Source organism: Dromaius novaehollandiae, chromosome 20 (assembly GCF_036370855.1).
Source record: "Dromaius novaehollandiae isolate bDroNov1 chromosome 20, bDroNov1.hap1, whole genome shotgun sequence".
NCBI lineage: Eukaryota > Metazoa > Chordata > Aves > Casuariiformes > Dromaiidae > Dromaius > Dromaius novaehollandiae.
In genome coordinates, this window is record NC_088117.1 from 13340707 (window position 1) to 13367587 (window position 26881).

Sequence of the window (26881 nt, forward strand, 5' to 3'; positions counted from 1 at the left end):
TGCAGAACAATTCACATTTATTAGTTCATAAAGCTAACACTCGCTAAACATGCGTTCAACACTTATTGGTCACATTTCCACAGGTAGTCAAGTCGCGGAGCGGAGCAGCGAGCAGAGGCAGGCCGGGCGCGAGCTGCTCCCGTGGCCACGGGCAGGGCCGGGCTCCGCCGCGCGCGCGGGAACGTCCACGTGGCCGCGGCAGCTCCCGAGACGCCCGGCGCGACCGGCCGCCTCCGCCGCGAGCTGCAGCCGGGCCCGGCGGCAGAGGAGCAGCAGCCGCCGGCCGCGCTAACCCGTCCGGGCTCCCGCTCCAGCGCGGTAAACGTAACAGCTACACGTTCACTGTTTGTTATGCTGAGGCAACATCCTGCTTCCCTGATTTATGCAAGGGATCATGGGAAAAATGAAGTGTTTTACAGAGAGAAAACATCACCTGGAACACCTGCTGCAGGACCCACGACCGGGCCCAAGCCGGTTTTGGAGATGTCCCACAAACCAGCAACGCTGGAGCAGAGCTCCCCTTGGGCTGCAAAGCACGGCTCGACCTAGGGCGCACGCACGAGCACTGCCGACGTCCTGGGCCGCCAACGCGGCGTCTGTACCGCAGCTGCCGAAGCGCCGAGCTGCGACCCTGGCTGCGTCTGAGGGACAGCAGTGAAAAACGAGCCAGAAAGCTGCACCTGCGCCACGCGGTCCGCGCCCGGAGGGCAGCGCTTGAGCTCGGTCCTGCCAAGCCTCTCCAAGCACCGCCACGGCGGAGAGGCCCGGCAGCTCCCGCAGCACCCCCATCCCGGCTCCCCGCCGCGCGGGCGCACGCGGTCCCGGCCATCGCCCCAGCGGCGGCGTGCGGCCGCGGCAGCCAGCGGGTGCCACAGGCTGGCGGGACGCTGCTGCCGGAGCTCCCGCACAGCCCGGGAGCCTCTCGCCTGGCAGCTGGCGGCCCAGGCTGGACACGGAGCCCAAACGCTCCTGCAGCAACCCGGCCACAGCTCACGGGCAGAGAAGCAACACGCAAGACCTTCACACGCGCACCGGGTTCTGCACCGGCACCAAACACCAGCAGTATTCTGTTTTTCACACAATCCCCTTGAGATGATAAACAGGATGTCACACGAGGTAGTTTTGTTATGGAAATTGAGTCAATAATGTTATCAACTATTACAAGACATTTTATAAATTGAAAGAAAACAATGAATCACAAAAGGCTTTGTTAAGGTTGATCGTCATCTGGTTTCAATTTTTGTTTCTTTTTGCCCTTGGGGGCATTTCTTCCACTGAACCATGTTGCTTCTTTCATAGACTTGTTAGAGGTCAACTGCACAGTCCCTCTCTCTCTTTTTTTAAAAGGGAAAAAATATTGCCTGTATTGGGCTCGGTAGCCCTTTGCACGGGACTAGTTTAAACTCACATTTGCACATCGTGGCCCGTGAGACTGCTCAGAAAGCGTGTTTAGCCCTACGAACGCCGGCTGGCTCTCGCTCGGCGCCGTGCTCGCCCCACGCCGGACACGGTGCTCGGCGGCTCACGGTCCGCACGCGGCGTTCCCGATACTCTTGGTTGTAAGCAGACTACTTTTACATGCCAGTGCATTTCTCAAACAGTTTGAATGAACCTACAATCCTACCAGACTACGATGAGAAGGTTGTACTGACTGGAAATTCAAATCTCTCACTCGTACGTAACAGATTGACTACAGCAATATTGTGACTGTGCTGTCAGGGAGTCTGCCACGGTGAGAAATACCAATTTTTCTCCTTTCCATAAGCACTAGATGTATTATATTTAACATCCAAGGCAAAGAGATGAGGTATTTGCAAACTGCTTTGAGCATGGAAATACAGATCAATCTGTCCCAGTCCTAGGAGCCATCGTGCCTTCAGCAGAAATGCAAAGTTTTCTGAAACGATGCTATTTCACACTTCGGCAGTACCCACGAGAAGTAGCACGGGGCACTGCAGGGCGAGGCAGAGAGGGGCTGCAGCCCAAGCGGAGCAGCGGCACAGCTAGCGGGACACCTTCACCGCCCCAGCTGGACCTCCCGCCTACCTCGGTCCTGCTCCAGCGACCGCAGCAATTTGCGGCCACCTCAGGCTCACTCGGGCTCTCTGGCAAGCCGCACTGGCAGACTCAACGCCCGGCTCGCAGCTCAGAAAACCAGCACAAAGCAAGCCCAGGACTCCCCCTCCTACGGGCTGGCAACCTAAAACGGGCAATGTGCATTTTAAGGATGTTACCAATTCATATAGCCATCTAATCTTTAAAGGTAAGAACTTCCCACAAGCAAAACCAGAAGTTTTTTCCCCAAAATCCCTATATGGGGTTTTACTCCGTTTTTAAACAGTTCTCCAAACAGGTCATGAAAGAAGCAACTGCTGCAACATCAAAACCAGGGTTTCTCTGGGTCATTTTAAATACTTATCCCTGAGCTTCTGTGTATTGCATACAACACACTGAGAACCCAGAGAAACACCACGGCTTGACACTGACGTCTTATGTATCATCCTTGATTCACACATCATCTAAAACTTAAAAATTAGCTTCATACTTAAACTAGTTCCCCAAGTTTCCCCCTTTCTCCTGCCTTTTATGTGGCAGGGATGATTGCCGCTTATTATCCTGAGAAATACAGAAATAACAACATTTTCACAGACACCAAGCTTCATAGCTTCAAATCAAAACCAAGAAAGAAGAAAGAATGAATGGTAAATAGCACATTCACAGGAGAATTCTCTTTTGTTTTAAAAAAGTAATAAAAGAAATTCAAGTTTTTTTAAAAAAGGTTGGTTTGAAGGACAAGACTTAAAATCATTAATCTGAGTTGGCTGCGTGGTTGTTCTGTGCAAAAGCCTGAAGAGCCCCTTGTCCGCGCCAAGGCGGAGGCTCTGCCGCGCTTAGCGGAGCGAGGGCAGCACAGAGGGCAGGCAGCAAACAGGACCCAGAGCAATCGCCATCCTTTAAGTGGGTAACTAAAGCCTGCTTTTTGTGAAACGCGGTCTTGGATCTTCCTCTGAGCCAGGCCCACAGGGCGCTGAGGCACACATTCGGGAGGAAATCAGCTGGGAGCACCGCGGGAGTCCCCAGCGCCCAGGCTTTCCCGCACTCCTGGCGAGGAGCCCTTCCGAAACGCCAGAATTCCTGAAAATCCCTGCTCGCTTTCGCAACCCTGTTTGCTCTTCTAGGCTCTTTCAAAGCAATACGAGAGGCCGAGAAAAAAGCTGTTCCTGGGGAATTGGTCTTATTGGAGCAGTGGCTAAGCAGACTCAGAGAAAACCTGCTCTCTCTAGGGAGCCAGAAAAACTCTCTACGCTCCAGAAAATCCTGTGACCCTGCCACTGGCAACTTGCTTTCATGTAACAGAACAGGGTTTTTCATGTTTTTCTTCCCCACTTGGCAATCTGACCAACATGCTTGCACTGATCATTTGGAAAACCTATGGTTTCCCTTTCTCCTTTAGTCTTTACAGTGAGGTGACTGTAGGCTGGAAAAGCTCAGAATTGAAGATATACAGAAAAATCCAAAGCTCCGCTCTGCTCACCCGAAGCCTGCAAGGGCTCTGAGCAGCACCCTGAGCTAACAGGCCGAAGAGAAGGACGGCAGCAACCAGCTTTGTTGCCTTTGGAAAGCGGCAATAAAGATTACACATCTTTTTCAACATACATAACCAAATATGATACCCCTACCAGCCGAGTAGGTCCAGCAGGGACCTGAGAGCACCATGCTATTCCAAATGAAAAGAAAGACAGATAAAATTGAGGCCAGAGGGGACAAAGCAGCCTGTCACCAAGGTGCATGGCATTTGGCTGCAAAGTGAGCTCCTGCTGCATTGATTTTGCCAAGTCCCGCACCCATCAGTTGAGAGACAACTGGCATCTCTGAGCATCCTGGCAGCACCCAGCCCTCTCACCACCCTCTCTAGGGGCTGGGAAACTGAAAGAGAACTTGCTGCTGACACACGTGATGGAGTCCAGCCTCCGCTCGTGCGCTGGAAGCCCGACCCAAAGGCGAGCGGCTGATTTCAAAGAGCTTTCGCTCAAGACGCCTGGGTCCCGCCACTCGAGCTAGGACCCATCGCTGTTAGCTGGCGGCAGCAATTTCTGCTGTATTCCCTACGCCGGATGATGCGCTTCAGGCTGCGAAATCGCAGGTAAGCTTCCTAGGCAGAGTTCCTCGGAATATGTGAGCCAGAGCATTTCAAATTTATGTCCCAAATCTCTGTCCAGATTAAAAGTAACTCTTCAGCTTTCTATTTGCACAACTACTATGAAGGAGAGGAGGGGGTCAGTCAGCCAATTTATCTTTCAAATCGGGGATAAAAATTGACTTGTCATGGAAGAAAATTCTACCAAAGACTATTATTGTTGATTGATTCCTCTATGACAGAAGGTCAGATAAGCAACAGCAGATAGATACCAAAGATAATGAACTTCCCCCTACTAGCATTAAGCACAAATAAAATATGAGTCCCTGTAAACTGAATGTTACGTGAAGAATGGAACAAAAATTCCAACCTTTCCAGGGTGTCCTTCAAACCAAATTCACAAATACATCTAGTGACTGACCTAATGTCTCTACATTTCTATCTACATTCCTACCTTCTCATTATACCTGAGTTTGCAATGCAACACATTCACTTTACCCTGTTTAAAAAATACAAGTCATTAGAGGACTTGGTGCAGAAGATATTAATAATGACTGTCCAATGAGTTAGATTCTGGTCTGGCGTGTATGTATACGTATATACACACACATGCTTTTTTACCTGTAAGTTTAGCAAAGCTCTTCTACTCCCTACAATAAATCAGTTATTTGTAAATGGATACTGCTGCCAATCAACCTTTACAAAATTGGGGTTATATAATAGAAAGCAGAACATTCCTGTCCATTCACCATCACAAATAAGTGTAGGTATTTTTTGTTGTTGGTACAGCATTACTCTTGGGAGTCTATTTTGGCTAAACACAGGGTACCTTGTAGGTGATTTTTGTTGGGTATTTGGCAATAAGATGACCACTTTTATGTACACTAATTAAAACAAACTCTTACTCATCAACAGATTATAATAATTCAGTAATTGTAGAATAGTATTACTCCTATGCAAGTTAACATTTCCTTGAGTGTATAAAACAGCAAGCCAGAAGATAACCCGTAATAAAAAGATCATATGAGGCTATTTGAAAATTAAAGTTAAAAGCTGAGAAATACTTTCTAACTTACAAACAGATATACTAAAATCTTCCCATTTACGCTTGAGGTATACACTGTAGGCAGAAGGCTTTCCTGAGAAATATGTGCTTGTCTCATTTTACAATCAGAAAGTAAATGAGATTTACGGAACTAACTTTGGATTTGTGAAGCTATATCAAACTGAACTGCTGCTGGTCCCAGCAGCTGTTACCCGTAACATCATATTTAAATAATGAAAAATGAGCAGCTAGTGGACTTTTAGAAAAGGGAAACCATCACGCTGGAAGATTCCCAAGCAGAATTACAAACAACGCAATGCTGCCTCGGGTCTATATAGTTAGTCAACAGCGTGTCCTTAAGGGTAAGTCCAAAAGGAGCCGTCACGATCTCCTGCAGAGCGGAGCAGGCAGCACTTGGTACGCAGAATAACTGTTGACTAACCTAGAGATGTGCCAAGCTAGTGGGATGCAAACGTCTCCTGGGCTGCTACCGAACGAGTATGCTCCGATGTGTAGGTAACATGGGAGAAGGAAAAAAGACTCGGGTGAATGACATTTTTCTCCTGTTCACCACCACATTCACTCTGATCTAGTAGCAGCTTCAGCACGTCTGAGGAATACCTACTCTGTGCCACACACAGCTGTTATCGGGACAAAAGGTAGCGACTGGTTCCTCCTGCCCTGGAGGAACAGAACTTGCTTCCCAAAGTAGTTCAGAAACAGCATTCAAAAATTTCTTGATTAGCCCTAACTCACTACATAAAAATCAGATTCACTACTAAGGACGCAGGGAAGAAAATTCAGCCAGGGCAACACAGCTGCCTAGGAGAATGACCAAGTCTTCAGAAATTAATTCTTAATGAAGGAGATAAGAGAAACAGTATCTCATCTAACACCATCACCACCACCAGCAGCAGGAGCTCACGAGAACACCCAAATTTAGATAAACACCGCTGCTGAGCAATTACTCCGACAGCTAACCAGTAGTCATTAAACCATTTCTCCATGCAGTCTGATGGTGTGGAGTTGCTAGGTGGAAAATCCAAGCCTTGTAACACCTAGGATAAAACAGCTTAACAAGCATTGTATTAATACCAGTTTTTCCTGGTAGAAAGGGATTCCACTAGGCAGTAACACATCCTGGTGGGATATGACTATGAATCATGCATTCCCTGAGTCCAGCAGAGAAAGGCACGATGGAGGATCCTGCAGTCCCTTATCACAGTTACATACGTTACATTTAACACAGGGTAAATTAACTGTTCCCAGAAACAGGCTGCTTGTCATTGCTGCAATGCAGAATTCTCCTCGGCAGTCAGGTATCATCTTGGGGGAAATACACTGAAAGGGACAATCCTGCCTCTTCTCTGCGTAGGTTTTTTCTGCTTTTGTGAACCTAAAATGGATGCTAAGGAAGTGATTAGATATTATTTACAGTCCACTTTGTTTCTACCAACAAGGGAACCCTGTTGCCGGGCTGTCGGGAGCCTCCTCTGAACTGCAGCAACGCATGTCCCATTAACAGAAAGGCTCTGCAGCGATAACTGCAGACCAGCCGCTGAGGCTGGGCCTGGGGGCAGGAGACACTCCTGCGTCCCCCAGGACGGGAACGGGGCTTGGGAGCCCTTCGGCTTTGCAATGCTACAATTCTCCTACATCAGAATTCAAGGAAACCACACATGTTACCATCTGCATCTGAAAACTGACAGAGGAAAAGAAACAAATTGGCTAGACAGACTTTTCCTTCTTCTCCATTCCCTGCTTTTTTTTTTTTTTTTTTTTTTTTTAAAAGCAAAAAAGCTTGGCACTTCTCTAACACCCACTTCTCCAAAATTGTCCATTTGGGATGCTAACAGCTCTGTCAATGAAGTGAGGCAGTTTGCTCTCTACGACAAATGCTTTTGGATACAAATCATGGAAAGAGCAGTGCGCAAACAGCATCTTCTCCTTGAGGTAGTCTTAGTCATCTCGGTCCCCAGCCCCCAAAATACAAAAGAACTAACCCTAACAAACACTGTAACATTAAACATCTTCACATTCTGTAAACTGCTAGAGAATGCATCTGCTGCATTCCTACAGAACCATGTGCATTGTGTTGAAGATCATACATTCAACTCTGTCGTGAAATAAATATATAGGAAAAAGAGTAAAAAAACAAAAACAAACAAAAAAGATTCTTGCTACAACAGCAAGGGCACCCATTGCCCTGTCTCAGCAATTCCCCACTGCCTTCATCATGTTTTCCCCCTTTCTCTCCGCGTGAGCCGGTTCCCCGCCTGAGGCACCGGAGTAAGGCACGGGGCAGGGGCGTTTGGGGCTCACTCTTTGCTCACGCTCGTCTTGCAGGAATGTAGAACGGCCTTAAAAAGAAGAGGCAGCTGCTCCAAGGGGACATTCACCATTTTTCCTGTTGAGAAAGAATCAGAATTAGCAGCTATTCCTGAGCTGGATTTCAGAGACACCTAAGCCAGCAACGCAGCAAGAGATGGTTTTACCTTGAACCTCTCAGAGAAACAGTTAATCATCCTATTGCTACATTAGACATTTGATATTCATTTGGACACAACAGGATTTATTATTTACTGAAATGAAAGCTAAATAAATGGGCAAAGTCAGACCAAAATGATTTCTCCACAACGAAGCTGTTTTTATACAAACTGGGAAAGACTAAACCCCACCTCTCCTCAAACTCCCTGGCAGATCTCGATGCGTAAATTATGAGTTATTCTATGATTATTATCTAGTTCGTCACAACAGGGTAGGACGAAGTATACAGGGCCTTGACACGAGGAGGCAAATATCTTCCCCTTACCATAACATCCAGGAACAAACAATATTTTAACAGTACAAGATCCTTTGGATATAATTAGGACACAACTCAGTTTGAAAATTCACCTGTAGATTTCAGGTGTCCTGAACTGCAGAAGAGCTGAAGCCTAGGGGCTGCATTTCAGGCCTGCCTGCCGCTCTGTCTATGCTGTGCTCCCCAGAACAGCACGTCGGGGACACCTCTGTTTGCCATAAGACAACTGTTCGACCCAGGATTACATTCGTTTGAGACAAAACACCTCCAAGTTGGGTTGAAAGGAAGAAACTAAACTGACAAAGTACTTAGAAGTATGCCACTTCAGAGAATAAGGCATGTTTTATGGGGAGAAGAGAGTTAAGAACCAGAACATGACACCACGCCTTTCAACTCAGAGCATGTGCCACAAGGGCAGCTTGCAAGAGAGTCAGTTTAGCTGGGCGAATTAGAGGGGGCAGGAGATTATCTTAAAGGAGATGCTTAAATAGAAGAAGGTCCCACCTAAGCAGACAAGCTGTCCACCTAAGCAGACAAGGATTTCACTTTATGAATAAGGCTAAGTTTCTTCTAAAAGCAAGTTTAATCATTTTCGCACGATCTCACTGGGAGAAGAGCTCAAAAAGTTACCTGCAATGTATCGTATCTCTGGCAAACACATCATTAAATCCGGAAAACGGTTTGGCTGATGTGGGTATTTGTACTCCGTGAAATCCTGGCACACGTACCAATACCGCTTATTCAACTGCTCCAGTTGGGACGCATTAGTCAGACCCCTGATGTCTGGAAGTAAACACGATCAGAATCACGAAAACATGATGAAAACATCAGAAGAGCAGCAGACTCGTGCTTATTCTCATCACCACTTCTCCATGAAGGAAAAAGGTATTTCTAAAACTCTAAGCTGGGCCACTGCTTTGGAGACAGACTTCAGGTGTACAGTTACACAGAGATTAAAATTTCCATCTCCTCCCCTAATTTACCCATATCACAGATGTGTCTTTATACGAGTATGTGGGGACAAGATTTCCTTCCACAAAAGACATGGATGAGAACAGGCAATGTCCTAAGCTGCTCATCTTCAGAGATCAATGAACTCTCGGGGAGATAACAGCTCTAGCAACCTTAAATCCCTACCTGCCTTTTGTAAAGTAGCTGTATGTCAAGGCTTTAGTCCTCACACTGGCTTCAATGTAATATTTCCTCAGACAGAAACATGTTGATTTTAGCTATATCATCTTGGCTGAGGAAAGCGTTCAACTCTATAATTCAAGGTATCATCATATTTCTCCCCATCTGCTTATGAATTATATCATATGAGCTTTATAAAACTTGTCAAGTTCTTATTTTAAAATGTAGCTTTACCAATGTCAAGCAATGCACACAAAGGAAAAATGGACATTTCTAAGCTATCGAAACGGCAGGAAGTCACACTGCCACACTTCAGCATGATCAATGACATTTGCACGCTGCCTGGTGTCCTGGGAAGGACCCGGTGCGGTCGGGAGAAGCCAACGACGCGACCCTCACTGCAGGCGCGCTATTGTAAGACAATATGACGGAAGAAGCATTTATCTACTGCCCAAAAGCTGACTTTTAAAAATAATTTTCAGGTATTTCACATAAAAAATTGCAAGCTTCAACTAAAAATAAAAGAAGACAGGAAGTTAATGAAAATACATTTTGGAAAACAATGGAAACAGCTAGAGAAGTGTATTATCCAGTGTCAGGAAACTGTCCAGGGAAGCAAACCGGAATCTCAGTCCGGAGCACACATTGAAGCGTCAGCACTATCTCTCGGTGAAAATGAGTGGGGGAGGAGAGAGTTTTCAGCACATTTTTACAAAGTGCAACTATCTTTCACAGTACAAAAGACTTCAGAGACATTTATTTCCAAAATGACTGCTGCACACCACCGATTAAGCATTTCCCTTTCAGTAGTTTTCTTCATTTATACACACACGACACGAAGAAACATCCTAAGAGGCCCCCAGACCTGTCACACAGCAGCTCCTGGAAAGGGGGTCGCAGCAAGCGGCAGGCTGGCACGACGCGCAGGAGCGGACACGGGGACGTGTGCTGCTGCTGAGGAAAAACCCCTGCCTGTTCCAAACTATTTCAGCCCAATAAATTTGTTAAGAAATGACAAGGATCTTCAAACATGTTGAAGAATCGATTCGCCTTTCATTTTGCACTGACTTTATGGATTTTGAAGCATCCAGGGTCTTGCAACAGACTGGACTGCCAGCTTCGCTCTGCCGGCTAATCCTCAGGCGGTCACGGGCCCTTACTAGGCAGAATTCACTGCCTGCAAATAAGTACTTCATTAGCCATTATTTTTCACTTTTAGAAGTCAGCGTTACGCACAGGGAAATGTACTGATGACTTGAAATAGCAGGAAGCCAGCAAGGCATAAATTGTGAAGGTAAATGTTTTAAAGAGTTAGTAAAGCTCTAAAAAGTGGAGGATCAGTAATGCAAAGCCACCTTTTAAAGCAGATGAACAAATACGTTTTTCAATAAGAAACCTCTCCATACGCAAATTATCAGTGCTTACTTTGGAAAAAAAGTCATGCAAATTAACAGTTTTACAAGCATCTTTTAGTTAATTGCCTAAACAGTTACCTAAAGCAACAATATTTTTAGATGACACATCCTTGATTGGTAAAAAGTCTGTTAGAGCAGCGGGTAGGCAATCGGTTACCCTTCCTCCCCTTTTTCATCAGGGTAGCCTAGATCGTTCAGGCTGTTTCAGATAATTTCTCCAGTGGGATGGATTCCTTCTGTTCATTTACTCACCTTGATTTAGGAAGTTAATGGCTTTCATACACGCGTACTCCTCATTGCTGACCTTCAACTGGTTAAACTTGCGAAAGAGGTAGATCAACCGTTCCATCACCTCCATCCCCTCTTCACTGAATCTAGAGGGGAGAGATCACACACCCATTTATACAAAACAGAGTCCCCACAACGAAGGCAAGAGGCTTATTAAAGTAACTCCAGGAATCTTAAAATCTTGCAATAGAATTCAAAAAGTCTTTGTCGAACTGCTTCAAGTCTGCTGGCATTATTAAATAAAAGCAGAAGGAGGCAGTAAAATCACTCACCACAAACCTGACTGCTACAGACATTTTAGCAAATGAGGGTTTTAAGCATAAAACTGTCTCTTGGTACTGCAGTTCATTGCCAGCCTCCTCGGACAGAAAAAAGGTTGGATGGAGTCTGTACAATGCTGCTTGAATTAACCTTGGTTTAAACGCTGAAGAATTACACTGCCCCATATACAACAGCGGTGCAGTATTTTCCACGTGTCGTTTACCTAGTAGACAGGTAAGGAAAACCACCTCCCTACAGTTCCCACGAGTGACTGATAGAGCACTGTGATGATTTATGGCCTGTTTGTTATGGTTTGTTAATTTGGGAGTGAGATGCCTACAGTGAGGATGGGATCCTTTCCACAGACCAGTACGACTACAAATACAACTAAGTACTAAAACACAAATAATCAAAGTTAAAGGGAGTGAAATCCCAAGTTACAGATTTAATGTCTAAGCAGACTACAAGACTCGGCCTTAAGGCAAGCTGTTCTCTTCTAAAACCTTTCCCCTCAAATGGGGCATGCAGGATTCATCCCGCTTCATAGGTGCGTATCAAGACCCAATGAAAAAAAGCCCACTGCAGATAGCATGGATGTCATGGACTCGCTTCTGGGATCTGGAACCAGCATTTATGTCAGACCTTGAGAAACGTTCACCACACCCGAGGCGTGCGCACTTCTGAGTTTGTTCCTTTTCCGTACGGAAGCTTTCTGCACCTCGGGATGGCTGCACTGGTTTTTGTCAGCATGATACAGCGCAGAGCGGGCGGACGGGCACATCTGTCAAGCAACTGCAAGGGGCAGCTTAACGCTAGCAGGTGAGCAGGCGATAACAGGCCAGCGTGGGAGTCTGATGCTCAACACACGGTAATAAACATCTAAGGAGTTTTGGAGACAGGAGGGGGATGAGATCTTTCCCAGAAAGCCATCAGCGTGAGGTAGGGGAAGTTCGCTGGAAACAAGCTGCACGTTTCTCTGAGCTACCGCACTTGCCAAAGGAACCCAGGAACAGGAACGCCAAGGGGTGGGAGAGGGCACGCGGCTGTACGGTCAGTGCATCCTCCCCAAACCACGTGGGAAAGCGCCTGATGGAAATTTGGAGGGTGCAGAACAAAGCAGTCAATGCGAAGGGAGTGACAGGCTTCTCCCAAAGGAGCAAGTCCTGCTCGTGCACCAGCAAGGAAGCGGTGCAGGAACAGTCGGGAGCAGAAGCTGAGATCGGAAGGTGCGCGGAGCTGCTCTCCCGCGCCCAGCGCTGGGCTTCGGAGGGGTCCCGCTTGTGCCAGGGGCCAGGACGGTCTCTCCTGAGCACACCGTACAGCAGTACAGCTAGTCTGAAAGAACCTGTACATTGCATAAGTCCTCAGAAGTGGGACAGAAGTGTTCTGGCAACTTCAGCTGCATTCTGGCATTGTGCAGTACAAAGAACGAGAGCGCAGGCAGAAAGCCGTCTTGAATAGAACAAAAATAGAACCCTTTTCACTGAATAATACCTTATTTTGGCATGTATGTTTGTTTACTTCAAAGTTATTTGTAAAATGCATGGTGGAGTTTGGCCTCAGGGAAGTGAAAACAAGCTATTTGAACCTCAGGTCAGTTCTTCAGGAAAGTAATATTGTAAGTGATGAAAGCCTTGTCGGCTAATCTAAAGTTGTACAAGTTTTCTTGCTCTCGAGTTGACATTAAAAATCTTGCAGGTGCAAGATTGCAAAGCTCAAGAAGTTAATGAGCACAAAGACCACTCAGTCGTCTGTTGGGTTTAATTGTTTTTAGAGCATGCACATTTTTACCAGCCACTCATCACTTCATAAATCCAGGAGAGCTCTTCTCCCATTCCTGCAGTTGAACTGTCTTAGTTTTCTGTGCATACTTTCCTCCCCCTTTCAAACAAAGCTGTTCTGTTTTTCGCAGCCCTATTTCTTCTCGAGGACTGACTCCTCCACACACTCTTCCTTGCAGTTTACACCAGGCAAGTCTCTGGCTATGAGTTATCGGGATTAGCTTGGGAGGCGGGGGAAGGGATGCGGCATCCGAAGGGTGTTGGGGGAGGTCAGGAATCTATTCATTTCATATTCATCTACAGAAAAACAGCACACAAAAAGGAAAACATTTGATCTAGCAGGCCAACAGAACATTTAGCCAGTTGTTAGACTCAATTATTAAGTCCAGGAGCTCATGAGCTCATCCTATCCATTCATTTCTCACCTACCTAACTTAAGATTGCTTTTGCCATTTTGCTAAATAAGAACAGAAATTAACTTCAAAGCACCAGACTATCTCAGCTCAGAGCAATTTCTACATTGGCCAGGAGATCAAATGAACATCAGTTTGCAATAATTATTAATCAATGCTCGCATTCTCCACGGAAACAGAGGCTCTTCAAGGCAACACAGCAGTCAGGCGCCTCTCTGCAGAATTCCCTCATGATTTTCAAGGAACTGGGTCCCAAGAAGATAGAGGATAATGCAGCTTTTTTTATGAATGTACAGTATAGAAAAGATTAATACCCATGTACTGTACCACTGGCATATGTAGATATTTAAGCTGTGCCTAAGCTACCATAAAGACAACTGAAAGACTGAAAGGGAGTCATATAGCTCAAGATCTCTCATCTGTGCAACTTCCCACTAAATGGCCTTTTTGGTCTATACTCTCCCATTTTACTAATGACAATTAATGACACTTGAAAAGCTAAATCACAAAAACAGATTACAGGAAACATTCTGCTACTAAGAACACCTATTTTCATCCATGCGCACAGATCTTCTGTGAAGGACTTTCGAAGCTACCAGCTTTGAATTGCAGTTTCTGAAGGGCTGGGATTCCTCCTTTGTCTTGTTGTTTTACCTCTCGCTCATATTTATCACAAGCCCAAAATGAAATAAACACTTCTCTTCTGAGGCTTTGACCAGGACAGCATGAACAAAAGGAAGAATGAATACAGGAACAAGTGTTATTGTGTTTTTCTATGACCCTTAATATTCCTCACAGGAGCAGCACCAGATGCACGGTGAATGGGCAGGCAGAACAGGGCAGTGTTTAGGAACCTACCCTAGGAAATGAGACACCTGGGTCCAGTTCTTGGCTCTTCCACTTTCTTCCTCTGTAGTCATTAGCAAGTCAACCTCTCTGTGTCTCTGTTTCCAGTGAGAAAACGGACACAATAATCCCTCAATCTCACAGGGAGGTTGGGAGAATAGATGCACAAAGAAACCTTGAGACCCTGTTAGATACTACAGTGACTGAGGACCACAGGAGTATTTTAAATCTCTGCTTATCAAACACTTAGATTCCCTAATGACTGGCAAAATTGCCAAGCCTAGCAAGGGAAGAGCCAGAATAGGGCAAATGTTAAAAGGGAGGGTAGGCAGCAGCTTAGGCAGATCCTACCTACTTCGTCATAATACTGTGGGTTCATTACCAAAACAAGGCTCTGCCTGGCACCAGGACTACAAAAGGAAAAAAAAAAAGAGATCAAAATGATAAATGAAAGGCAGGTTCTTCAGATCATCAGATAGCACATACTATGGAAAAAACAAGAGCTAAGTTGCAACACTCTTGAATTTATGTAATCAAAACAATGAAATAGCAATTAATAATACAACAGTGTGATAATAAAGACAACCAGCTCTGTGAACCACCTCTCCACTGGCCCAACTGAGTTTTAAGTAAGACCTTCCACGCTGCAGCGCGGGGTTCCCTGAAGCGTTGGATCGGTTAGTTTTATTCTCCACTTGTGCTGCAGAAAGGCAGCAGCAGCCCCGGGAGCTGCCCTCGGCAGCGGGCGAGCAGCACCGGCCTTCCCTCCAGCAGCGCCAACACCTCTCGCTCGGAGACCGCTCCGGCGCAGGAGGAAACGCTCCGGCTCTTAGTGCTGCTGCTGGTGGTGCAAAACCACCGAGCGACGGACCTCACCCGCACTGGCCTTCCCCCCGCGGCTGTGGTTTGTTTTTAAACCAATTTCATCAGCTTTGATGAAAGAGATGAGACAAAAAGCAGATTTTAAAAATGTGCTGAGGTTCTTAAAGATGGATGTAGAGAAGGTTCAGGGAAGCAGCCCTACTCCCCGAGAAGCAGGGAACGCACGCCGTTGTGAAGCGCACACGGCCACGGTGACTGTGAAGGAGGAAACAAAACCGCCAGTCCCAAAAGAAACTATAAACTGAAGTCAGGGGATCAGTCTGAGAAATATTGTCTTGTCATTTTTTCATTTTTCTATGTATAATTCCAAATGAATACTTCAAAACGTGATTTATATATGGCTGTCTCTTCGCAGTTTGAGGATCGAGGTAAGTAAATCAGCTTAGAAATCCTATACAGAGGAATTCTAGCCCAAGTCACCACAAAGGGAGGGTGAAGTTTAAACCCTACATTTCTGTCTTAAAGTAAAGGGGGAGCTGAGAAGGACAAAGACTTCAAGTTACACAAAATTATATTTTTAAAAAGAGAACATTTAAATAAAAATTTCCCTATAAATCCAGATATGACAGACTGAAGGCAAAGGCACATCAGGTTTCCCAAAGAAGTCTACACGGACAAACACAATGCATCCTCTACACGTGAGAACCGCAAACGCATATGTTTCAAGTCTAGAGTATAATTTTCAGAAGTGCTGAGTCGATGTGAGCTTTGGGTATCCAGCAACTCCAGAAAACAGGCCCACGATTTTAAGCAGTTTACACCTGATGCTTTTGTAAATGCAGCCTCACAAGCTCATTTGAATGAAGTCTGCAGTGAAGAGTCCTACTTGTGCGCCCCATTTTTCAGATGTAATAGCTTTTTTATCGCATCTAATGAATCTCCCACCTCCCTCAATGCAGATTTTTAAAGGGTTTCATGAGGCAGCTAAACAGCTTTTCCAAATATGCTTGGACATAACGAGAGCAAGCCTGAGAGCAGAACAGAGGGCATCCACTGTGGTCCAGGGAGGGGGCAGTGCTGCCTGCGCAGCTCTCCTCCAGCTGGAAGGGCAACCGGAGAGCTGCGTAGGGTCATCACAGAGCCCTGCAGAAGGGGTCAGCCAAAAACGAGTGTCAAAACACCTTCTCCTCCCTTGCAAAATAAAGCTTTAATTCAATACTGACTAGACATAGCCAGTCATGAAGTCTCCAGTGTACTTTATAAGCACAGAATAACCCTTCCTTGGAAACAGATGCAGGGTAAGCGACTCGTCCCAGGAGACGCGGTGAGTCCGTCCCAGGGAGGTTAAGCCAGACCACCTCCCTCCCAGCCGCGCGCCTTCACGCGCAGGCTCAGCCCAGCGCTCACCTGTGCAGCTCGTCGTCGGAGGGGGAGTACTTGGAGGTTACATCGGCAAGGTCGCCAAAGATCTGCTTGCTGTAAACCGTCAGCGAGGAGAGCAGAATCAGCTCCTGCCACGTGGAGCTCAGCAGGCAAGTATAGTCCTTGATCGAGAGCTCGCAGAAGAACGGCAGCTTCTTGATCCAAGCAATCTGCCTGAAAAGCAACTCATCCGCCAGCCGACACAACAATGCAAACAGCTCTGCCTGAGTCACTTTATACCTGCAGGCACAGTTAATATGAAGGCATAAAAATAATTAACAACATCGAATGACATAATCTGACAAGGCACTTAAATTCCTATGGCATTTTCCTCGCTTTCCACCCTCCAGCGCCCCGAATCCCGGGGCCCGCAGTGTCACCTGGTGGCAAGCGCAGCCATTGCTCGCTTCCCGGCCGAGCCCGCAGACCAGCGCTAACCGCGGCAAGCAGGTTCTCCCCGGGGCCGGGGGCTCCCACCAGCCCCGCAGCGGCCTCCCCCCGCGTGCAGCTGCTCTGCCCGGGGCTTCCAGCCACCGGACGGATTGCCCAGCTTTTTTCCAGCCATACGGCCCTCCAGTGCTTACTACCAGCTCTTGCGCAGGGTCAGCGCGACGGCAGGGGCGGTAACTCATCTCCCTGGCAGCCCGGCACATCTCGCTCGACCACCGTGCCACAGGGCTGGGCACCCCGGCCGCAGAGCAGGGCAGAGCCTCGGGCCCAGCCCAGCGCCGGGACGTGCCACGTCTGTTGCTTGCGCTACAGGCGCATCTTCCCTCCCAGCTCGAGCTCCCCAAGCTCGCCACGTTGTCTGGATTTGCCCGAAGGCGCCCGGCAGCGCCCCGTGCCGCCAGCTTACACCGCACGAGCCGCGGGAGCACGTACGTACGGAGGCGGCGTGCCCAAAACTACCAGAATCGCACAGCTCCGGGCAGCCTCTCGGGCCGCCCTGGACACACTCACCCGTCTTCAATAAGCATTGGAGTGCCGAGCGGCTCCAAGTCCTCAGCTGACACCAGCTGATTGATCAGACTGTGCGACTGGGGGTCCAGACTGCGCGTTTGCGGGGGCATCACAGCCGAGTGAGCGGAATAGCTAAAAAGGTGCGGGAGGTACTGATAGTGCGTGGACACCGGCGTCCCGATATACTGATCCCTGAGTGCGGCGAATCCATTCAGCTCCACGGACCTACTGAAAAAGGAAGATCTTTTTAATACACTAAAAAAATCCTACCGCTAAAATGCAGCTCCATCAGAAATATTAATAAAAAGGGAACAAAAACAAAACGGAATTAAAAATCCCTTTGTATCTGACTTCTACAGTGGAACTAATTCAGCACGTGCAGACCACACGCCTTCCACCTGCACCGTGCCCAGCCTGACCTCCTCGCTGGCTCCATTCAACGTGAAGATCTGGAAACCGCTGCTCAGCAGCCATTCTTAGTGTAAAAAAGAAATCCAAGACTATATTAAACATTTTCCCTCCTGCTTCCTTACATTTAGGATTGTAAATTAACTAGTTTTACACAAGCAATGAACACAAACATCCCCTTGCTTAAAATGCAACTGAAAGCAGATGGAAGACAAGTTTGAGATTCTCGCTGCATTTACAGGCAAATGCTGAGTCAGAAGGTCAGCATTAGGGATAACTGACCTTAAAACAACACTATCAATTAGCAACCGAAATGGAGCAGCTTATTTAAAAATCTAAGCACAGTGGAAGAAAGAGTTTGTGTAGAAGGAACACTGAAAGCTAACCAAGTTTACACGATCTGCAGAAAAATCAATACAGATTGGGAGATTTATTTTAAATATGAGAGTTTTAACTCAACATTGCCTTCTTTTGTCATTTACTTATGAACATTTCACCTCTCAGTTCCTACTGATCTTTCCAATCCAGTGGGTGTCTGTCCAAAGAAAGCACTTAGAGATGTAAGAATCTGCACTATGTTCTATTTATGCAAACATGTTCCTATGGTCTATTTTTCTACATTAACCCAATGCATCACTCAGGGAAATACAGTCAAAATTAGCAGAATTTGAAAGTGAGGGATCTGAGGGAATTCCCACCTTGAAGATGGAGTAGACACAGGTGAAGGCTGGTTGCTCTCAGAAACTCCATTTCCAGGGGAACTATGGTCACTGTCTCCGTTGTTGCTCCATGACATGTTTGCTTCTCCCTCAAATTCTTGTCCAGACATGATTCTTTCAATCTCCTCCTCCGATATCTTTCAGATGCAAGATCAGCATAGTTAGTGCTAGGCTGCTGCTTCAGCTGGGAACACAGGTAGGGCAGAGCGTCCCTGTGCAAACACCTTGGCCGCACTGCCACATCAAACAGAGCTCAAACCAAACCGGGAGAAATGCTTCACCACTCCTAAAACCTCACTTTTTTCCCTTACATTTAATAACATACATGAAAAATCCTATTTACAGCAAACCATGGTGACCTTCAGCTCCAGTCGTACAATTCAAGTGACAATAACATAGCAGCCAGTAATGGACACATGAAAAGATAGCATCAAATATACACACAGCAATGAGCCATAAATCAGCTGCTGTCACACACAGAAGAAACCCGGCAGTAATTGAGACCAGTTCATCAAAAACATCACTCAATACTCAGCAGAGGTAAAAGGCAAACAGAAGGCTGAACAGGCTTTGGTTTGATAAAGCAACTGAAAGAGGCGACGTGACACATATAGAAATTAGTAAGGAAAATGTTAATATGGAATTGTTGTTGACTTTTTTTTCCCCAGATGAGAACCAGATTGCACCTAAGAAAGTAATCAAGCTTCAGATTTAAAAGAGGTATTAGGGAGTCTTTTTTTTTTTTTTTTTTTTTTTTAAATAAAGCATATAATTAAAAAAATGGAATTCGCTGCCACAGGATACTGCAGAGGCCAGCAGTATAAATAGTTTCAAGAAAGAATTGGATATGCTCCTGGAAAACAGATGCATCAGTAGCAAGGAAAATGCAACATAAAGCTTTTTATTTTTATTATTTTTTATTCTGTGCATGTCCCTTAGGAAGGGCATCTCAGCATGAAAAGACCCTGAGTTAACATGCTGCAGGAAAGTGGAGTGAACTCTAAACACCTTTTTCAAGGCGCATAAAGAACCGAACGCTGCTTTGACGGTTCATTCCAGTCTTGCAAAACTGTCAGGAGAACGTACTAGAGTTATCCAGGTACACAGTCTGCAGAGCACAATAATTAAATAGTCTCACCCCAGAAAATGGAGCTGATGGCATAATCTATGGTCCAGCATTGACCTATCACACAAATCTCAAATGAGCGAGGCTCTGCTCTGCCTAGCAAAGCGGGCTGCTTTACTGCGGCTACGCTATTCACAGAGGCAGTCAAAATTCAGTTAGCTGCCCAGAAATTAAATGTTTGTTCTTCCCCCACGGGCTTTAAGAATCGGTAACTAATGCTGTTAGAAATACAGTGTTTCCAAACAACAGAAAATGTTATATAACCACTAAGAATTTCTTTCTTTTTTCTTTTTTCTCATGGAACTAGGCTCCCCTCCGATGCTCGGGCAGGAGGGACTGCCCTGTCTGACTGCAGCAGACCCCTCGCCTTTCTCTGATTCGGTTCTGGAGGACCTTACCGAGCTGGGCAGAGCTTTCTCACCGCTTGGCTTTGTGTGTTTTCAATTTTGCACTGGAGCAAGCAGTATTTTCACAGGCACACAGAGCTACAAAAATGGTTTCAGTGTTATTTCTGTTTTATTAAAATGAATAGTAAACTTTTTTAAGAGAGCTTTTCCAGAAGCAAGCTGGAAAACGGCCGTCATTTCTCACGCGTGCAGTACAAGCCCTTGTGCTGAATTACCTCGCGTTTTACAAGACATCTCCAGACAAGCTGCGCCATCAATCAGCTTGACATTTACTGGGTGCCCCACTTGCAACAACTTAAGAAATTGCAGTACACAGACCCGAGATTTACTGGGAGCTTTGGAGGGATTGCAGCACTCGCGCTGCTTACAAAGGACCACGTTTCCCACAGCCGGAGTGCGGGTAGAGATTGGCAGTTTATGCATGCAGCCGCCCGACAGCGAGCCGCCACGGGACTACGACGTGCCCCTCGCCAGAGAGGAGCCGGCTGAGAGCTGTATTTACAGATCTGCTGCTTATGGTACGTATGCTTAATACACGGGCAGAGTCAAACCCCTGCCACGCCAGCAGGAAGCCTGGGTCGGTGGGAGAAAGACTCGGGCGGATTAGTTGAGACCCATCCCAAGCCTAGCTGCTCCCCCGGCACCGAGCCTGCAAATGCAAACGGGCTCTTTAGTTCTGTCGCTGAAGAAGTCAACACAGCTCCTACAGAGTCCGTCCGAGGCAGCTCCAAACACTCCACCGGCTCCTCCGTGTCCTAGGGAAGCCGGTCAGGACCCTGAGGCTAGATCAACGGAGACGTCAAGAAGAGCCTGGAAAATGCATCTGCTGTGGACAGGACCCCCCTTCTCCCATCAGAAAACTACCAACTGCTTAACTTTCCCCCCTTACAGAAGCAGGTTAATACAGTTATTGTAGAGATGCGTGCAAAGTTCAGAAGAGCAAAGACTAAAGAGAACTGCGGAGAAATCATTATCCATGCTCACCTGGACAGGTCCAATGCTTTTGTTTCTGCCTCCCGGCATGCCATCCTCCCTGATTGCTGAAAGAAACAACCCAATACTGGTTAGGAACACTGCTACTCCGTATGCAGAAATAGATAAGATGACATCCACCATCTAAAAAAAAAAAAAAAACCCAAAACAAAGAAAACCTTTGAAACACCAAAGATTGATTTTGCTAATCAAAGCCATGTACACAGAAGCTCCCAGTGCGTTCCAAGCACTGCAGGGCTACAGTATTGTTGCACCACGACGCTCACCCCCAACGGGAATAACAACGCTTATGTGGCTACGAGCGTTACCCACGGAGCTTAGCATTTCTGCAGGTGATCCCTGAGTGACAGCTGATAAAGACACAGTAAGCCCTTTATCTTAATTAATTCTATAAAAACTGGAGAGATGGCACAGGGAAAGCAACCGCACTGTGCCTCCGGAGGTAATTCAAGCAGTGGCCACACGACTGCTAAAGAGGAAACGCCAGCGCTGGCATTTCTCACCCCGCTACACGCAGCGCTGGGCAACCACCGTAAGCCAGACTCCATCTAAAGGTTAACGGATTGCACCCACCTCTGATGCTGTAGGCAACACACAGACAAGGCGCTTCACTTATTAGCTACCAGCTCTGCTGTTTCAGAGGGCCAGATCCCCTAAAGCTACCACAGAAAATGGAAAGGAGGTATTTTACCAAGTCAAGCGCATGCAAACCAGTTTTTAAATCCTAGTCACTAGACTAAGCTAAGCAGTGTCATTGCAAAAAGTGCAGCCTAGTTTCTAAGCACAGAGGCTGCACTTTTTAAGGCTCTTCAAACAATTTCCAGAAAGCCTCAGTGAAGTTCTAGCAAAGAGATTATCCAAGAATTGTTTCTCTATCTTCCTCTCCCCTCTGCTTTTCCCTTTATTAGCAGAGAAATTTTGCAGAAGAAGATTGTTTTTAAGGTTTTCAGCTGTTCCTTTTGCTTTTCGTTCTCCAGGCCAAGTCCCTCCTATGTTTATGAGGTCACAACTTCTTTCCCACCATGAATTCAGCCGGATTTGGCAGGAGGCTCATTCCAGCTGCAGAATGACCTTGCTGCTGCGGCGGGCTGTCCTCACCCTGCCTCATACAGAGGGCTGGCGAAAGGCTCTCAAGAAGCAGAAAATGCAGCAAAATTTAAAGAAAAATTTCTGTACCAGAAAGTCTTCCAGCAGCCACTTTCTCTAATCCTTCTAACACAAACCCTACCACCTCAATATAGCAGCCAGTAGTTTTATTAAAATGTCAGACAGCGTTTGCGTCTTGCTCTTTTGATTTCAAAGTGTAATTGTAGCAGACGTTGGCTTACACCTTCCTTTCGCACATCCCCGCTGTCTTACAGAACGCTTTGGAAACTCTGCCCATACCAAGTGTACAGGTGGTTCTTAATCACGCACTCTGCAAACTTAATTTTGATTGCCAGGCTGGTCTTTACTCTCCCATAGTCTTGTACCCTGCCCAGAAGCAGACGCATGGCAGCTCTGCCCCACAGCTTGCGGTGTCACCCCGGCCTCACCCACCCTCCCCGCCCGACTGCTCTGATGAGCCGCCCTCAAACCGGCACGGAGAGCCGGCTACTCGCCGGGCCACCGCCGCGCACGAGCCCCTGCGCTGTAAACTCAAACGTGCCTACCGAAAGCCCTCAGCAAAAGCCTTTGCAGGTAAATCTGGGGGTTAAGATGAATTTGCAGCTTGGCTGCACAGCTCCTTGTAGCAAAGGGGTCACTTGAATCACAGCCCTCTTCAAGGCCCAGGCTCATGGGTATTTCTTTAAGATTGGTGATATTTTTCAACTACTGGAGGATAAACAAATTCCATTGCTCATATTCAACTTTCCCCTAGCCAGTTCTGTCCTTAAAAAAAGACGCACAGTCCTAGGAATGTGGTATATTTAGTCCGAAAATTAGGCATTTCCGGTTTTTCAGGAGTGGGGAGGATTCTTGATTGGAAAGTGCTCCCCAGTCCCCCTCTTCTCCAAACATTTAGGACGACAGACTGTAAACATTCGTTTTCTCCCATTTCAAGACTAGACTTCAGCTTCAGCAGCTCTAGGTTCAGGTCTCGAAACAGCGACGGAGGCTGGCGAGGACGCTCTGCTCCGCGATGCTCGGACGTCCTCCAGCCTTGCAGAGCGCTGTCCGCAGCTCAGCGGGCGCAGAGCCCCACGGCAAGACTTGCTTGATGCAAACCAACTCTGTTCGCTTCTGCAAACTTACGGTTGTTCTCAGCTTAAATGGGGAGAGGGACGAGTCGGCCTTATCTGACTTCAGGAATAACTATGTAGACAGCGCTATGAAGTAACTTTGCAATCCAATTATGCAATAATTTGGGCACAATGACAGGAAAATATTGAAGGAAATGCTCTTTAACCTAGTACCTAGCAGGGAAAAAAGCCAAGCAAACAAGAACGAACACTGCTGCTTTTCACCGGAGAGCACAGTGGCTGGGCCACCTCTCCATTTCAGCAGTCATTTTAAGAAGTGGACACGGCTGCGCTGAAGCAAAGGCTCTCCAGTGACCTTCTCTTCCCAGAGGAGCTCACCACGAGAACCTGCTGACCATGGTGCGCGAGGGGCAAGGTGCTCCTCAACACCTCTTCCCTTCCTAAACAAATCCTGTTCTGTGTTTTGCAGGTTTGCTTGACATAAACTCTCAAAATGTTTATGTTTAGCTGAAAATCCCCGGCAAATGTACCAATTATGCTTTAAAACCCAACCTGAAGCACCTGCAAACAGCTATAAATAACATTAACTATCAGTCACTCTTTCTACTTTCCTTAGGGACATCTGGTTCTCATCCTCTGTTAAGACACTGGCGGTAAACTGAAATTAATGCAGCTGGTCATGAAAGAAACTAGAAGGGCAGAAAGAAAGAAAAAAAGAGAGAAAAGGCAACGGCAAGCGTCCGCAGCCCGGGCGCCAGCCTGGCCCTCCCCGGCACGGCCAGGCGATGGCACTCTTTCCCTGCAGATGGGCCTAGAGCAAAAAGCTCTAAAAGAGCTGAGATTTGCTGCTAAAAAGGGACTAAGATTGATTTCCCTCAACACCTTTTTCCACATTGGAAATGAGTACAAACGGCCTCTCACAACACCGGGAAAATCTTGTCGCCATAAGCAGCGTACCTGTGTCCAGAATTTGCCTTACGGAAGGACAGAACGAGACAGACGGCCTATCTATCGCTTCCTGGGAGAGCTGTGAGTCTGGAAGAGGGTAAGGCGGAAAGACGCTACCCAATAAATAAAAGTGCTGATCAGGTATATGCAGCAGACAAAATAATGCTTCTGCTGGAGCATTCGGGTAGTTCAGAAGAAGGCTTCTGAAGGACCATCTGAAGGCTCCAGCTTCTCCGTGTCTTTCAAGAGAATCACTGTCACGCTGTGCTTGAAGGATTATCAGAGAAGCCGATGAGAAGGCTTTACAAAAATGTAAAATAAAATAGCCTGATTTATAAAATTCTGATGACAAGATGTGATTAGTTCACATTACAGACACTTAAAATATATAAGCTTTTAAAACCCGAAGTGACCTGAGTCAGACTTTGGGTTAATTGTTGGGAGAGCTCAGAGTTTCAGCCAACGGTAGACTAGAAGTCTCCTCACTTTACTGTACGGTCCTGGTTGAACGCAGCTCTGAGCAGGCTGCCTGTTTGATGAAATTGGTGAGTCTCACAGGTACGTGGCAGCACCAACACTTACTGGGGGTCTGCTAGATATTGCCAGTTTCTCACTACATGAGTATTCAAAAAACCCAACGTTTTCTTTTAAGCATAAAAGGAAACTTGAAAAATTCCTTCCAGAAAGACAGTTGTGAAAAATTACAGCCCGCTGAAGGCTGAGCGCAGAGCAAAGACGTGTCACCAGGGCTGGCTGGGGACACGCCGGCACCAGAGCCCAGCCAGGGTCTGCCAGGAGCCAAGTGTGCGCGGTGCCAGCGAGCACCGGCCGCAGCCCGCAGCTCGCAGCGGAGCAAACCCACAGCCCAGAGGAAGGGAGTCTCCGTGCCTCAGGAGCAGGGGTGGAATTCAAGGTAAACTAAAATTCACGTTAGTTTTCAGCTGAATATCGAAGCGGGCCAGGAGGGAACAGGCAGGTTCTGCGGCATGAGGATGGCCGCGAGGTCTCGCCAGCACCCGCGCCCTCCCCGTTGCGAGCGCGGGTTTCCGTACCTTTGCGGTTCATGCCCATCTGGAGGCACTTGAGCAGCCGGCAGTACTGGCATCTGTTCCGCTGTTTGCGCGACATGACGCAGTTCTTGTCCCGGCTGCATCTGTAAACCCGCTTGTTGCAAATGCTCCTTTTGAAGAACCCCTTGCAGCCCTCGCAGGAGATGATCCCGTAGTGCAGACCCGTAGCTCTGTCTCCGCAGATAAGGCAGGTTCGCTGATCAACCCGCTCATCTGGAAGAGAAGAAAAACACTTTGTAGTCAACAAAACGGCCTCACTGAGCTGTCTGAAACTTTCCCTCCTGGATGAGAGTTGCCTCCATTCGGCATCCCGTGGCCTGCCCAAAGTGTCCCCAAGCAGACCAAAACCACTGCAGAGTCGAGGTTTCCCGGGGGTGCAGGTGCTCCCCGGGGCCGCGCGAGACCCCAGTGGCACGAGGCAGCTGCCACCGGGCAGTGCCAAGCCCTGGGGTCATGGAAACACTGCACCCCAGCCTTAAAAACAGCCTAAGTTTAAACAGAACGTCCAAGAACATGCAACAAACCGGTAACCAGTGCTGAAGGTTTCTAGGAAAACCCAAAAAGGAAGACCACATGCACTTATTGGACCAGCAAAACATCTCTGAGGGAGCCAAGGCGCTACTCTTCAACACACAGTTTTTTCTCAAGACAGCAGCACCGCGTGCGAAACAGGGGCTCTCCTGCAAGGTAACAGCTCGCTCTCCGAAGAGGAGACTGCCAAAAGGGAAGCGGCACTGGGAAGGAGCACGCTTCGCCCATCGCTCCCCTTCTCTGCCTCCATACGCGACTGTACGGACGCGCCTGGCTGTTCTGCTACACCGCTGCTAAGTGCTCCGGTGTCAAACACCCGGCTCCTGTGGATACTGAAGAGTGTATTTTTTACATTAAAACAGTTTCATGTTACTACAGTTACCCACACCGTGCCCAAAAATAACTTTTTCACTCCACATGCACCCTTACAGCAGAACGTAAACCACCATTACTCGGGGGCAAACCGAGGCCCTGGATGGCTTCCCTGACACGAGCTTATGTATTCCTCTTAACGGCACTTAATAAAGAGCAGAGATGGCATCAAAGAAAGCAATGATGCATTTCTCATCAATACGGCACAAGAATGCTGCACTACCTCAGAAGTTTGTTCCGATTTTTTTTTTTCATTTTGTCCAAACGTTCTTCTCAGTACCTGGCATTAACAGAAGTCGCTATGTGCACACATCGGGAAGAAAACCTCGAGTTTCTACAGGTCAGTTTGGACAAGGAGAGAGCGGCTGCGGGACTCGTGCCCAACGCTGGGGAACAGCAACACAGCAGCATCGTGGGAGGCTGCGTCTTTTATTCTTCCCACAGCTAGGACAGGGCCTTCACGCAGGTGCGTTTTCACCTGCAGCCTTCATTTAACTTCGTGGTGTTCATTAACAGGGGAGAACAAGCCCCGGGAGAGGAAGAAAAGTACAGAGCAGAGAGAGTGGGGAAAAACCCTACGGGAGGCAGCTCAGCAAGCGGTGACGGTCTTGGCTGAATTTCCACCTGCAAGAGGAGTGTGAATGAGGTGGAGGCGGCCGTCAGCAGCCAGCAGCGATGCTGCACGGAAAGTCTCCCGTGTCTCCCTGGAGCCAGCTGGCACGGATCGGGTGTGAAAACCCAGGGAACACACCTGGCAGACGTGCCCTGCACTCTCCGTTTCATGAACAGAAACATCGGT

General features: G+C 47.3%; 1 protein-coding gene across 5 annotated transcripts in view; it reads right to left on the minus strand.

The window, feature by feature from the left end:
* Positions 1–26881, minus strand: part of NR6A1 (nuclear receptor subfamily 6 group A member 1) — a 106077-nt gene continuing 79196 nt past the window's right edge. For 4 of the 5 annotated variants that reach the window (XM_064523968.1, XM_064523970.1, XM_064523971.1 and 1 more), the window contains 8 exons: positions 25162–25392; positions 20970–21025; positions 18432–18589; positions 17326–17553; positions 16351–16605; positions 10785–10906; positions 8617–8769; positions 1–7590 (listed from right to left, as the gene is read on the minus strand). In XM_064523968.1, coding sequence (XP_064380038.1) covers positions 7502–7590; positions 8617–8769; positions 10785–10906; positions 16351–16605; positions 17326–17553; positions 18432–18589; positions 20970–21025; positions 25162–25392 — 1292 coding nt within the window. In that variant the 3' untranslated portion in view covers positions 1–7501. The remainder of the gene's footprint in view (positions 7591–8616; positions 8770–10784; positions 10907–16350; positions 16606–17325; positions 17554–18431; positions 18590–20969; positions 21026–25161; positions 25393–26881) is intronic. The other variant, XM_064523969.1, reaches the window with a different exon arrangement.